This window comes from Sphaerodactylus townsendi, linkage group LG04, assembly GCF_021028975.2.
Source record: "Sphaerodactylus townsendi isolate TG3544 linkage group LG04, MPM_Stown_v2.3, whole genome shotgun sequence".
NCBI lineage: Eukaryota > Metazoa > Chordata > Lepidosauria > Squamata > Sphaerodactylidae > Sphaerodactylus > Sphaerodactylus townsendi.
The window spans coordinates 145,881,322-145,896,193 of NC_059428.1; the positions used below are offsets into that span (position 1 = coordinate 145,881,322).

Sequence of the window (14,872 nt, forward strand, 5' to 3'; positions counted from 1 at the left end):
GGGGGAAGGGAAAGAAGATTGTAAGCCCCTTTGAGTCTCCTTGCAGGAGAGAAAGGGGGGATATAAATCCAAACTCTTCTTTTTCTAGTTGCCATGGATGGTGTTTTTACTTTTTGGCTGAGGAAGAGAAGAAGAAGAAGAGTTTGGATTTATATCCCCCCTTTCTCTCCTGCAGGAGACTCAGAGGGGCTTACAATCTCCTTGCCCTTCCCCACTCACAACAAACACCCTGTGAGGTGGGCGGGGCTGAGAGAGCTCCGAGAAGCTGTGACTAGCCCAAGGTCACCCAGCGGGCGTGTGTGGGAGTGCACAGGCTAATCTGAATTCCCCAGATAAGCCACCACAGCTCAGGCGGCAGAGCTGGGAATCAAACCCGGTTCCTCCAGATCAGATACATGAGCTCTTAACCTCCTATGCCACTGAAGGTAGAAACAGATGCTACTTTGCCTGTGTTTTCCCTGAAGTTTCTTTCCTAGAACAGTGTACGTGTAAGTTAAAAGGTGTGGGGGCCAATTCTGCACGCTGCTCTCCCAGTCTTGTCTTGTCGCTGACCAAAGGCCCTTTCCGCACAAATCACCGAAAACATTTGGAAAACGTTTTCAATCCTCCCGCCCCATATGTCCGCACTCACTCTTTCAAATGAGTCATGGCTGTCATTATGTGTGTGTGTGTGGGGGGGGGGGGGTTGCCCTTTTCTAGTTAGTTGATTGAATTGATGCTTCAACGCTGCCCGGCTTCGTGCTGAAATTCTCCATACCTCTTGTAATCAATGCCTTGAAGGTAAACACCCCCTCCCCCATTTTAAAAAACTAATAGAAATGGTCAAATGGGAGACAGAGAGTGATCTCAGAAAATGGTGCCACAGAAAAAAAATTCAGGGACGGCAGAGCAGCATGGAAGACGTAGTAAGAGTTTGAGGAAGAGGAAGAGTTTGGATTTATATCCCCCCGTTCTCTCCTGCAGGAGACTCAAAGGGGCTGACAATCTCCTTGCCCTTCTCCCCTCACAACAAACACCCTGTGAGGTAGGTGGGGCTGAGAGAGCTCCGAGAAGCTGTGACTAGCCCAAGGTCACCCAGCTGGCGTGTGGGGGAGTGCACAGGCTAATCTGAATTCCCCAGATAAGCCTCCACAGCTCAGGCGGCAGAGCGGGGGATCAAACCCGGTTCCTCCAGATCAGATACACGAGCTCTTAACCTCCTACGCCACTGCTGCTCCTTCTTAAAAAGATTGAACAACGTTTCAGCCTAAAGAATTGTTTTAAAAGAGGATTCACTGAAAACGTTTTGAGGCCGGAAATGAAACGTTTTTCAGAACCAAAGGGGGGAAAGCAGCACAAAACTCCGCGGAGGAAACATTTTATTTTCCTGCCTCATCACGTTTGTGCCGAAAAGACCCAAATCTCGCCCTGTCTGGAAACTGTGAGATCTTGTTGCTTCTTTGTAGTGTGTGCAGTGACTATAACCCCAAACCTTGGTCCTACTTTTTGGATTGAGCATCTACTGACAGGAGGTATGGCTAAAACTCAGGACACAGGATATGTATGTCTCTTACGCAGACATCTCCCAAATATTGCACTTTGAAACGAGACTTGGAGAAGGGAACATTTCACATCCATTCGCCGATTCCCAAGAATACAGAGGAGTTGTGTGTTAATATTGGGGTGGGGGAGACGTCTGGTTTTTTTAATTCGTGACCGTTCCATTGGCATTTAGAATAACGACAATGGGGTGGTCTCTCGCTTTAGCAAAAATGGAAGGAAAGAGACCCAAACACAACCAGTAGCATTCAGCAGGGTAAGGAAGAGAAGGCATGGATTTCCTTCACCTGCCGGCACTTGATTTCAAAAGAAGATGGTGTTCCTTGCAAGGTGGGGGAGAGGTGTGTAACCACACAAGGGATCCTGCCCCCATCCCTGGTTTATCCCGAAGCAAGCCTTTTCTGTTGCCATCCATCCATCCCTATCATTCCACAAAGGAGACGAGTGTTACATCCAATAGATCCGGCCGATGTAACCATTTGGGGTCCTTAAAGGGGGCGCAGCGGCTGCACCAAAGCGCCAACCATGAATTTCTTGCCGCTGTGGGGTTTGCCTTCTAGCCTTCTGCTCGTATGCTTGTGTTTGGGCTCACTTTATTTATTTTCACCCCCCCCCCCCGAACGCAGTAGCGTCATGGCCCCACCTAGAGCTAATTTTATATTTTGTTTACTTCCGCATGCCCTGTTTTGGAAACATCTCTGTGCGTGTATTTCGAGGCCGTTTCGAGGCCAAGAAAAACAAAGTTTATTGTTCAGAAGCGAGGAACCAAGATTTGTGTGTGTTCTTTCCAAACAACTTCTCTAACGAGGCGGGGTTGTTATTGTGGGATATTCTGTTGGTATTTGAACCGGCTGCATTGGAAGGAGCGACGGGGGGGGGGGGGGCAGATTTCTGGCCTCTTGCCACGCTGTCACTCAGCAAAATGAGGTTTCTGTCATCAGAGGTCCTCTAGGCAGGTGGCAGCTGATAAATCTCACCCAGGAATCCCAAGTGATCGCTTAGGTGCAATGTATAAATCAATCTGGATTTATATATTCCAGAGCTGGAAAGTATCTGCAGTTGGAACTGCTGAAGGCACACCACCAAACCCATATTTCCCATGAAAGACCTCTGATGGTCCTCAGCGAATGGTCCTTTTGGTATCCACTTATCTTTCCCCTTGAATCATCACCAATAATTTCCCAAAACTATAATATACCGTGTTTCCCCGAATATAAGACAGTGTCTTATATTAATTTTTGCTCCCAAAGATGCGCTATGTCTTATTTTCAGGGGATGTCTTATTTTTCTGTGTTCTGTTCATCGGGCATGCTTCCAAACAAAAACTTTGCTACGTCTTACTTTCGGGGGATGCCTTATATTTCACACTTCAGCAAAACCTCTACTACGTCTTATTTTTCGGGGATGTCTTATATTAGGGGAAACAGGGTATATCTACGCTACACGCCCCGCCCCCAGCATGCCAACAATAAACAACCGTGCAGATAAAAACAAGAAGATGAATCCTTTGACTCATCCTTACACACAACTGATTTTGTATTAAATATTTTAATATATTAATTCTTTAAAAAAAAGTACTAATAAAAAGCATTCAAAAAAGAAACGGTGGCAGGCTGGAGAAAGTGATATCCAGCCGGATAAATGTAAAAAAAAGTAACAGAGGAAGGAAAAGGAAACCATTTGTCCAGTAGGGGGTTTCCGAGGATCTTGCAACCAGACGACGGTTTGCAAGACGTTCTAGGAAAAGTACACTTGAGCAGGTTAACATAGGCAGAGAGGCGTTTGTATTCTGAAACGGAGTTCTTTGGGTATCGTGAATGCTCTGTTCCCTCCGGTTCTGTCTCGTTCAGTTTTTAAGCAAGTGTTCGGGTTTGGGGTAGCCAAAGAGTACAAAGTCTGCCTCGTAAAGCTTGTACAACTCCTGCCTCCACGCCATGGGGATTTTGGCAAACCAGTCTTCCTGCCAGCTACTGGCTGTCCTGTTCCGATAGCTGGGAGGGAAGCGGAGGAGATGATCCACCTTGAGAAGCTGCAGCAGGTGAGCTGCGTCTTCGTCCAAGGTTTCCAGCTTGCCAATAAAGTCATACTCTATTTGACACGGGTGGCAGAGGCGATACACTTGCCTCCAGTGCTCGTTGAAAGGGGCCACCTTTTCTGTCCGAGGATCCAGTAGATACTGGATGAAATCTGAAAAGGAAACTCTGAGGCCTGCTTTAAAGGCCTCGCTGACCGAGGTAGGGACACTAGAGAGGTTGGAGTAGAGTTTCAACATCGGGATGGCAAACAGGCGATAGAACTCCTCGTTCTCCAGCTCGAATTTGCTCCGGAAGGCCGAGATGAGCCGGACAAAGGGGTCCCGGACGAACAGGAACTTGGTGTATTTCTTCAGTTTGATCTTCATGAGGTGGCGAGAGAACTTGCCGTAGCGGTGCCAAAATTTGTTGAAGGTGAAGTGGGTGCTGGTGTTGTGGACGTGCTTGCGAGGGATGTTCAAGGGGTCAGCGTAAGGAACGCCTTGGTCCAGCAGGCTTTCACTCAGGACGATCATCACCCGTTTCCAGTTGGTGCACGCCACTTTGGGGACGTAGCAATAAACGATGCCGTGGCGGTCGTCGACAATCAAGTGGTTCAGTTCGTAGTTGGGGATATCCTCAAACGAGCGGTTCTTGGTCGGGAAGGCAAAGCTGGAATTGGCACATAACGCCCTCAGGGTTTCCCTTCTCTCTGCCTGTATCTTCTCTTGGTCCAGCATCGTTCCGGCATCGTGACTGGACCAGTCATAACCTCTCACGTTCTCCTCCAAAGTGCCAACAACGGGCCGGCTCGAAGCCTGCAGCGGCGGTTGTTCTGTTTTCCGATCCGCACGGGACCTCAGATCAGTAGTTAGAAGCTTCTCTAAAAACTCATCGACGTCTGATAGAGAACCTCGGCCGTCACCCTTAACCACCGTAGGAAGCACCTCGCGGTGCCCGGAGAAAGAACTGTGCAGGTAGAAGTGTGCCGTGCCCACGTTATCCCAGTACACAATAATCAGCAGGATCATGAAAACGGAACCCACGACCACCGAAAGACGGAACAGCCGCGCTTTGGTCATCCTGGTGAGCAGTTTCATAAGCGACCGCCTGCTCGGTTCACCTCCAACTCAAGGGGAAACGTCTGAAACACGGCATGGCGCGTGGGTCGAAGGTTCGGATCCTGAAAAGATATCAAAAGCAAAATTAAACGAGGTTTCCCCATCCACGCGCAACATGCAGAAGGCAGCGGGGCCGAAAGTTCGTCGGAAATCATTCATTCCTGCATTTTTTGTGCTTCAACGGGCTCAAGGGCAATTTTCACCATGCAGGTAACTAGTTTTAAAAAGACAGCACAAAGAGAACAGGAGAGCAATTCCCACCAAAAGTTGCGTTCCAGGGTGCAAACATCTGCCGGCGGCCAACACCCTCCCTGGGGCGAGGAAAGGAATGTGCCCAGTTTGGTCACGAACAATAGCTGAGGGCATCAGGCAGAACTTTCCAGTATTTTGAGCCAAATCAGCGGCTTTCAAAATACAAGGCAACTTGGAAAGCTTTTAGACACGTCCGCTGCTGTTGATCTCACGGAGGGGGGACATTCTCCGAATGCAGCTGGCCTACCGTTAGACCTCTGCTTGAGGAGGAGGAGGAGGAGGAGGAGGAGGAGGAGGAGTTTGGATTTATATTGCCCCTTTCTCTCCTTAAAGGAGACTCAAAGGGGCTTACAATCACCTTTCCCTTCCCCCCCACCACAACAAACAACCTGTGAGGTGGGTGGGACTGAGAGAGCTCCGGAGAACTGTGACTAGCCCAAGGTCACCCAGCTGTCATGTGTTGGGAGTGCACACGCTAATCCGGTTCACCAGATGAGCCTCCACAGCTCAAGTGGCAGAGCATGGAATAGAACCCGGCTCTCCAGATTAGAGTGCACCTGCTCTTAACCACCACACCACCTGCAAAGTCGCTACCGGTCTGAGTAGAAAATACTGCCTATGATGCGTGAGGCTGGGTTTAGTGAAACACAGCTTCATATATTCACGTGTATTGCCAATATCAGAGAGGGGCCTACAATCAACAGACCTCTAAGGCTTCCATACTTCAGAAGGCTGAGATCAGTCCCTGCAGATAGAGTTGCCAACATCCAGGTGGAAGCTGGAGACCTCCCGGGGTCACAACCGATCCCCAAGTGATACAGATCAATTCCGGAGAAAATGGGTGCTTTGGAAGGGGCACCCTGACATTATACACCATGGAAGTCCCTCCCATAGCCCCACTCTCCCCAGACTTCACGCCCAAAACATCCAGGTATTTCCCAACCCAGAACTGGCAACCCTATTAATAGTCCCTATAACAGTGGTGGCGAACCTATGGCACGGGTGCCAGAGGTGGCACTCAGAGCCCTCTCTGTGGGCACGCGCAAACAGAGTGCCCCCCCCCATCTAGGCTGGCCTGGGCTGCTGGGCTCGATTATTAGCATTAAACTTAACACCTAGTTTTGGGGAAGCAGTGTAGGTAACCCTGTTAAGCGCTGGTAAACCCCACTGATTTCCATGGGAAGAACTAAAGCGTGATCCTTTACCAGGGAATAAGCTTGGTTGCTGGCAATGGGGCTTGCTTCTGAGTAAACCGTCCTAGTGTCGTGATTCACCTGTTGGAAGAGTTGCACAGCTGCTTCAAAGTAAAGCCACTGACTACCACCAAGATTACTCCCGAGTAATGCGTGCCTTGAAGCCAACCATTTTTTCTAAACTAAAACCTCAGTATTCAGGTTAAATTGCCATGTTGGCACTTTGCGAGAAATAAGTGGGTTTTGGGTTGCAATTTGGGCTCTTGGTCTCGAAAAGGTTCGCCATCACTGCCCTATAAGGCTTCTGTGCGGCTAATGGGAGATGTTGCCTGCAATTGACAATATTGTCGATTGCAGGCAATACTGTCAATTGCAGACGCAGCTTACAGGAAACGTTGCCTGCAATTATAATATTGTCGATGGCAGGCGATATTGTCAATTGCAGACGCAGCTTACAGGAAACAGTTGCCTGCCATCGACAATATTGTGAATTACAGGTAAAACTGTCAATTGCAAGTGCCATCAGTCCAGCCTTCCTCTGGTTGCTATGGCGTCACACACACCACCACCACCCCCCCCCCGGGTGTTCCCTTCACAGCTTCCTCCGTTTCCTCTTTTCATTTCCTCGGCATAACGGCCCTGAATTTTGCAAACCCCCTGCCAAAAACCTCAAATTTGGCGCAAGACGTAATTCTGCATGGCACTTCCTTTTGCATTCTTTCAGGCAAGCGGGGGTTTGTTTTCACTGCAAGGGGGAATTTTTAGCTCTTGAATGGTTACTAGATTGGGGGCCCCGTCCCACCCAGATCTGTCAAGTGTTTTAGCTAGAGGAGGGGGAAAGAGAAGGAAACTCCTCCACCCGTCTTGGATGGCCCTGGCTAGTCTGATCCAATCTTATCTTGGAAGCTAAGCAGAGTCCGTCCTGGTTAGAACTTGGATGGGAGACCACCACAGAAGTCAAGGTTTGCTAAGCAGGGTTTAGTCCTTTAGTCCTTGGACCACTAAAAAGGTCTCTAAAAAGGTCTCCAGTGGTGGCGAACCTTTATGGACTACCATTCTGGCAGGGGCTGATGGGAATTGTAGTCCATAACATCTGGAGTGCCAAAGGTTCGCCACCACGGGTCTAGGCCATGACACAGAGGTATGCCACGGCAAACCAACTCTGGCCTTGGAAACCCTTTACAGTTTCCACCACTTCCAGATCCGTTATGTTGAGTGTTTCAGTGGGGGGAGGTAGCTGCCAGCAGAGGTTTGGCAAAGAAATGAGGAAACTGCGTGACTCAGATAGCAAAAGCTTCGCAGGCCAATAAAGGTCGTTTCCCCACTTACCTCGACCAAAGGTTGCTGCGCACTACTCCCAGCGCGCATCATTTCTGCCGTGCTCCTGGGCTTCCCCCCGCAGAGCGCGGGGTCATCAAAAGGCGCCGTTTCGAGGAGCGCCAGGAATGACGCGAGCTGAGGGGGCGCGACAGCGTCAGTGTTGGGGCGGCTGCGTTGTCGCCGCCCCCATAGTGGGGAGTGCCGGGGGACCCCACGCTACTTGGGGAGAGTAGCGCGCAGCAGCAGGTAAGGGGGGAAACGACCTCAGTTTCCCCCCAAAAGAAGAACAGGACGGTTCTGAAAATAAGTGTGAGAAAAGTGTCCAACCCCCAACTTACAGAGCGTGTACAGTTTTTAATATTCATAGAATCACAGAGTTGGAAGAGACCCCCAGGGCCATCCAGTCCAACCCCCTGCCATGCAGGAACACACAATCAAAGCACTCCTGACAGATGGCCATCCAGCCTCCCTTTAAAAACCTCCAAAGAAGGAGACTCCCATCACACTCCGAGGTAGTGAACACTGTCGAACAGCCCTGACTGTTCAGGAAGTTCTTCCTGATGTTTAGGTGGAATCTCTTTTCCTTCACCTTGACCCCGTGACTCCTGGTCCTAGTCTCTGGAGCAGCAGAAAACAAGCTTGCTCCCTCACCAACATGACATCCCTTCAAGTATCTAAACATGGCTATCATGTCCCCCTTTAACCAAATGAAACATCCCCAGCTCCCTAAACCTCTCCTCGTAGGGCACGGATTCTAGACCTTTTACCATTTTGGATGCCCTCCTCTGGACCCGTTCCAGATTGTCAACATCCTTCTTAGAGGAAAGATGACACACATACACTGTGATCCCAGGGGTTCCAATATAGTGACTTACACCCCTGGAAAAGGATAAATGATAGTTGTTTGAGGTCACCAGACTGATGAATCTATGCACGCCTGATTTTTTTAATTTGTATTCATGGTTTACAGGAATGGGCTTGATAAAATCCGGCTGAAACAACAGCTTACCTGGAAGGATTATGGCCTATTGTGTATTTCCTTTGCACAGACAGTAGGCCTGAAACACATTTTTCTTGTGCACATTTAATTATTGTGAAGGCATCTGTATATGCCCGATATTTTGCACAGTACACAGTAAAAAGAAGAAAGTTTAGGAAATTAATTTGTGGAATCTGTAGGGTGTTTTCATCCTTCAGCTTCCAAATGCAGTGTGGTGGTATTACTCCCTAGGCAAGAGCAGGGTCACTGGGGAAGAGAATTGTGAGTTTCCTGCATTGTGCCGGGGTTAGACTAGAGGACCCCGCGAGGCCCCTTCCAGTTCTCCATTTCTGAGGCAAAGTGAGGATTTAAATGCTGAGAAAGAAAACTCCGCTCAAGGAAGCACTCGGCCTCCACAGAAACTCCATAAAAGGGGCCCAACACTTAGCCATTTCCCCTTTCTAGACCTTTTGCAATCAGGGGAAAGTTTTTCACCCCGGAGAAAAATGCCGTCAGCGGTGCACGCCCGCAGGATCCATTTTCCACACCTCTTGTCCCAAAGCACAGCACGACATTTGCAGAACGGGAATCCCCTTACTGCCACTAGACAGACACGCCCGGAGCAGCGATGCTTTTAAGCAGAGTGACACCCTCCCAATCCCACCATCTTCCGTGGGTTCAGGAGAGGGCAAGTCTGTTTAGGAATGCACAGAACCATGTGCCAGCTAAGCGGTTTCCCGCCAGGTATTTCATCAGCTAGATGCTGGCAGGGGATGATGGGAACTGTAGTCCATAACATCTGGAGGGCCGTGAGTTTGACACCTATGAGCCAGAGCGTGATTCCGACCTGGGGTACGCGCCAAAGTGTTTGGGGGACACACACAAAAAAAGCATAGTGGGTTTGCGAATACGGGGATACAGTTATAGGAAAATGAGTTGCCAAGGGGGCACAGTTGGGAACCACTGAGCTGAAGGGAGATATTTATCCCACCCCGCCAGGTCATAGTGCCCCCCACACCCCTCCAGCAAGGGGAACCAGCTCCCAAGCCCCTCTGCGACAGCACCCGCCTGACACATCTGCTCCAGACTGGTACCAGACCTTCCTCAAGCACCTGTCCAGAGAGCACCCCAGTCCGTACAGGGGTAGGGAACCTGCGGCTCTCCAGATGTTCAGGAACTACAATTCCCATCAGCCTCTGTCAGCATGGCCAATTGGAGCTCTCCCGACTTTGACCGAAGGACGCCGCGGCTGGGCGCCCGGGGAATGTCCGGGGCGCATTGGTGGAGCGCGCGAGGAGCGATGCCAATTGGCCATGCTGACAGAGGCTGATGGGAATTGTAGTTCCTGAACATCTGGAGAGCCGCAGGTTCCCTACCCCTGGAGAACCCTCCCTACGTTTCCGAGTCTCCCAACCTGGGAGGCACACGTGTATTCCTGTCACTTGTGAAACGCACCCCCAACTGAGCTGCTTTTCTCCCCTCTGATTTGCTACTACGGTCCGCAGAAGCAATCCTAAGGGATCGGTCGAGAACCCCGGCCAGCCACAACCTACGAGACGGACTCTTCCAAAGCTTGGAAGGGGTGGGCCACAAGAGAGACGACCCCCCCCCCAATTCATGACATCCCAAGATGGGAATTCCCAGCTCTCCCCCCCTCCCCCCCCCGCGCCCCGGCATCGCTCCTGGCGCGCTCCACCAATGCGCCCCGGACATTCCCCGGGCGCCCAGCCGCGGCGTCCTGCGGTCAAAGTCGGGAGAGCCCCGGGCCATGTCCGGGGCGCCCCCGGGCGGCGTTTCTCTGCAGCGCGCGGACGGGGCGGTCGGAAGCAAGCCCCAGCCTGGCTCCCCTGCTTACCTCCAGCCCGGGGCTGCTCGGCCAGCGGCGCGGAGCTCTCCCCTTCCCCACCAGCGTGCCCGCAGCCGCTCCGCCTCCGGCCTCTCCTTCTCGCGAGAAGGCCGGCCTGCGGAGAGGGGTCGCGGCGGGCGCAAGCGCCACGCAGCCGGGGACGGGGCCCGCGGGAGCGCGCCCCCCCCGGTGGGCCCTCCCACCGGCCGGGGCCGCGAGCCACCGGACTGCGGAGGGCGCCCAGGGGGGCCAAGGAGGGCGCTGGGCACGGGGGAGGGGCGATCCCTCTGCGTCCGGTTGGACAGTGCGGCTCACCAGATCGACACAGACTTCAGAGAATAATCAGAACTGCCGAAAGAAACCATTGCTGCTAACCTGCCTTCCGTGGAGGACCTGTATACTGCACGGGTCAAAAAAAGGGCTGTGAAAACATTTACTGACCCCTCGCATCCTGGACATAAACGGTTTCAACTCTTACCCTCTCAACGTCGCTACAGAGCACTGCCCACCAAGACAACGAGACAGAAGAACAGTTTTTTTTTCCCCCGAAGGCCATCACTCTGCTAAACAAATAATTCCCTCGATAATGTCAAACTATTTATTATAGACTTATGATATAATTACTGCCCTACTTTTTTCATCATTCCTACCCTGTTTCCCCTAATATAAGACATCCCCGAAAAATAAGACGTAGTAGAGGTTTTGCTGAAGTACGAAATAGAAGGCATCCCCCGAAAGTAAGACGTAGCAAAGTTTTTGTTGGGAAGCACGCCCGACGAACAGAACACAGAAAAATAAGACATCTCCTGAAAATAAGACAGAGCGCATCTTTGGGAGCAAAAATTAATATAAGACACTGTCTTATATTCGGGGAAACACGGTATTACCCATCTCCTCCCACTTATGACTGTATGACTATAGCCTGTGCTGGCATTTTATTTTACATTTTATTTTATTTTATTTTATGATTTTACATTTTATGTTTTTTTCATTACTACTGATTGTTTCCTGATTGCTTACTAGACCTATATGACAATCATTAGTGCTGTACCTTATGATTCTTGACAAATGTATTTTTCTTTTATGTACACTGAGAGCATATGCACCGGAGACAAATTCCTTGTGTGTCCAATCACACTTGGCCAATAAAGATTCTATTCTATTCTATTCTATTGTTCCATTGTTAGAGGATACATTAGATTTAAAAAAAAAAACATTTGATCGCCTACTGCAACTATTTGTAATATCATAGAATCACCGAGTTGGAAGAGATATTTTGCCATGAATGTAAATATCATAGGATTGTTGCATTTATTTGTGAGACTTTGCCATGAATGTAAATATCATAGGATTGCTGCATTTATTTGTAAGACTTTGCTAGGAATGTAAATATTATAGGATTGCTGCATTTATGTGTAAGACTTTGCCATGAATGTAAATATCATAGGATTGCTGCATTTATTTGTAAGACTTGGCTAGGAATGTAAATATTATAGGATTGCTGCATGTATTTGTAAGACTTTGCTAGGAACGTAAATATCATAGGATTGTTGCATTTATTTGTAAGACTTTGCCATGAGCATAAATAGCATAGGATTGTTGCATTTATTTGTAAGACTTTGCTATGAACGTAAATATCATAGGATTGCTGCATTTATTTGTAAGACTTTGCCATGAGCATAAATAGCATAGGATTGTTGCATTTATTTGTAAGACTTTGCTAGGAACGTAAATATCATAGGATTGTTGCATTTATTTGTAAGACTTTGCCATGAGCATAAATAGCATAGGATTATTGCATTTATTTGTTAGACTTTGCCATGAACGTAAATATCATAGGATTGCTGCATTTATTTGTAAGACTTTGCTATGAACGTAAATAGCATAGGATTGTTGCATTTATTTGTGAGACTTTGCTATGAGCGTAAATATCATAGGATTGCTGCATTTATTTGTAAGACTCTGCCATGAATGTAAATATCATAGGATTGCTGCATTTATTTGCAAGACTTTGCCATGAACATAAATATCATGATTACTGCATTTATTTGTAAGACTTTTGCTAGGAACGTAAATATATGATTGCTACATTTATTTGTAAGACTTTATTATGAACATATCATATGGCTGCTGCATTTATTTGTAAGACTTTGCTAGGAACATAAATATCATGTTTGCTGCATTTATTTGCAAGACTTTGCTAGGAGCGTTAATATCAAACGATTGGGCCATTGGCTAGGCCCCGTTTCATATGGTGGAGCTGTTTAACAGGCACCCATGTTTGATTTGATTTGCGTCCGTCCATTGGCACACTGAAGATTTGCCAACCTCAAGGCGGGGCCTGGAGAACTCCCGGAATCTCATTGGCTCTCCGGACTACAGCTGTCCGTTCCCCCTGGAGAAAAATGACCACTTTGGGAGAGCAAATTTTGATGGCAGTACACCCTACTGAGGTCTTTGCTGTCCCCAAACCGTGCTCCTCAAACCCTACAAATGTTCCCATTTGCCCCTGCTGCAAAGCCCAGCCGTGGATTCTAATCTGGAGAACTGGGTTCGATTCCCCACTTCTCCGCCTGTGTACTGGACTCTTATCTGGTGGACTGGATGTTTCCCTGCTTCTACATTCCTGCTGGGTGACTTTGGGCTTGTCCCAGTTCTCTCCAAACTTTCTCAGCCCCACTGACCTCGCAAAGTTGTGGGGAGAGGAAGGGAACGGAGTCTGTAAGGTGCTTTGAGACTTGGTGGCAATCCAAACCCTTCGTCTTCTTCCTTCCAAGCTGCCCGCATTCCTTCTTCCCCCCGCCTCCCCGCGCAGCCAGAATGATTTCACCCTTTGCCAAAAAACAGAGAGGGGAAGGTTTTTGCAAAACAAAATTGAATGCAAACGCAGCAGCGGTTCGGGCGAGGACAGGCGAGACACCCTGGACATGGTCCATCCGAGATGAACGGTCCTTCTGTTGTTTCTCGTTCGCAGATGCTTCTCTTCAGCAACACCCCCTTCCAAAAAAATGCCGCTTTCTGAGAACAAGTTCAGTTCTTTTCCGACCGTTCCCTCCACCCCTCCGCGGCTCATTCGCCCTTCAGAACCCTTGCTAACCCAAAGAAAGGTTCTTTTTCCGGGGGGGCTGGCTTTCCCCTCTCGCATCCGGCCTTCCAGAGAGTGAAATACGCTGTCTGCGTCAATGGCCCCACAGCCGGTGGACAATTAGAACATAAGAACAAGCCAGCTGGATCAGACCAGAGTCCATCTAGTCCAGCTCTCTGCTACTCGCAGGGGCCCACCAGGTGCCTTTGGGAGCTCACATGCAGGATGTGAAAGCAATGGCCTTCTGCGGCTGTTTGACTCCCCAAGCACCCTGGACTGTTGAAAGGGCATTTGCAATCTCAGATCAAAGAGGATCAAGATTGGGAGCCATAAATCGAGCTTCTCCGCGAATAAATCTGCCCAAAGCCCCTTTTAAAAGCTATCCAGGTTAGTGGCCATGACCACCTCCTGTGGCAGCATATTCCAAACACCAATCACACGTTGCGTGAAGAAGTGTTTCCTTTTATTAGTCCTAATTCTCCCCCCCCAGCATTTTCAATGGATGCCCCCTGGTTCTAGTATTGTGAGAAAGAGAGAAAAATTGCTCTCTGTCAACATTTTCTACCCCAGGCATAATTTTATAGATTTCAACCATATCCCCCTCAGACGTCTCCTCTCCAAACTGAAAAGTCCCAAACACTGCAGCCTCTCCTCATAAGGAAGGTGCTCAATTGTGCCCAAAATTCGGTGTCAGAAGGCAATCTGGGTAGGGGGGGATCTACGTGCAATAATTTTGGTGGTGCGCACGGATCGGTACACATTTGGGGGCCTGTTTTAGGGAGGGCATTGTCTGCAACAGGAAGCGGAAAAGAAGAGGGCGATATTGGATTTATCCCTTGCTTTTTTTCTCCCGTAAGGAGACTCAAGGTGGCTTACAAACTCCTTTCCCCACAAGACACCCGGTGAGGCTGAGAGAGTTCCGAGAGAACTGTGACTGGCCCTCGGTTACCCAGCAGGCTTCATGTGGAGGAACGGGTTTTCCTGCACCTTGAATCCATTACTCCGTGTCCTAGTCTCTGAGGCAGCAGAAGACAAGCTTGCTCCCTCTTCGACATGGCATCCCTTCAAATATTTAAACATACTATCATGTCCCCCCTTAACCTTCGCTTCTCCAGACTAAACATCCCCAGCTCCCTCAGTCTCTCTTCGTAGGGCATGGATTCCAGAATGCAATAGATCAATGCATTGGTATATAAATCTTTTGCATCCAAGAGAAAAGAGGTCAATTCAAATTCTGGTTTCACGGACGCTCACGTCCACTTCGCCAGCCTTCTCAGAATTTTATTGCTGCCCATATCACTTCCGGAAATGTAAACGCTATTTGATGCAGACGTGTCCAGTGGTGGGATCCAAAAATGTTAGTAACAGGTTCCCATGGTGGTGGGATTCAAACTGTGGCGTAGCGCCATTGGGGCTGGGCGGGGACGCCATTGATAGAAGAGCGTAGCTGGGGCATTCCTGGGGGGGGGGCATGCCAATGGAACCTGGCATGCCGCCAAAAGGACAGCAGCCGCTGCGCCAGTCG

The 14,872-nt window shown here is 49.3% G+C and overlaps 1 protein-coding gene across 2 annotated transcripts; it reads right to left on the reverse strand.

Annotated features, from left to right (window-relative positions):
• Nucleotides 1-3,108: 3,108 nt before the first annotated feature.
• On the reverse strand, nucleotides 3,109-10,546 carry CHST12 (carbohydrate sulfotransferase 12). 2 transcript variants are annotated; one of them, XM_048495612.1, is made up of 2 exons: nucleotides 10,272-10,546; nucleotides 3,109-4,734 (listed from the first exon to the last, which is right to left on the reverse strand). In XM_048495612.1, the coding sequence occupies exon 2, from the start codon at nucleotides 4,649-4,651 to the stop codon at nucleotides 3,386-3,388; it is 1,266 nt and encodes a 421-aa protein (XP_048351569.1). In that variant the 5' UTR covers nucleotides 4,652-4,734; nucleotides 10,272-10,546; the 3' UTR covers nucleotides 3,109-3,385. The 2 variants fall into 2 exon arrangements, with proteins under 2 accessions (XP_048351569.1, XP_048351570.1); XM_048495613.1 differs by lacking the exon at nucleotides 10,272-10,546 and adding an exon at nucleotides 6,130-6,144.
• Between the last annotated feature and the right edge of the window lie 4,326 nt (nucleotides 10,547-14,872).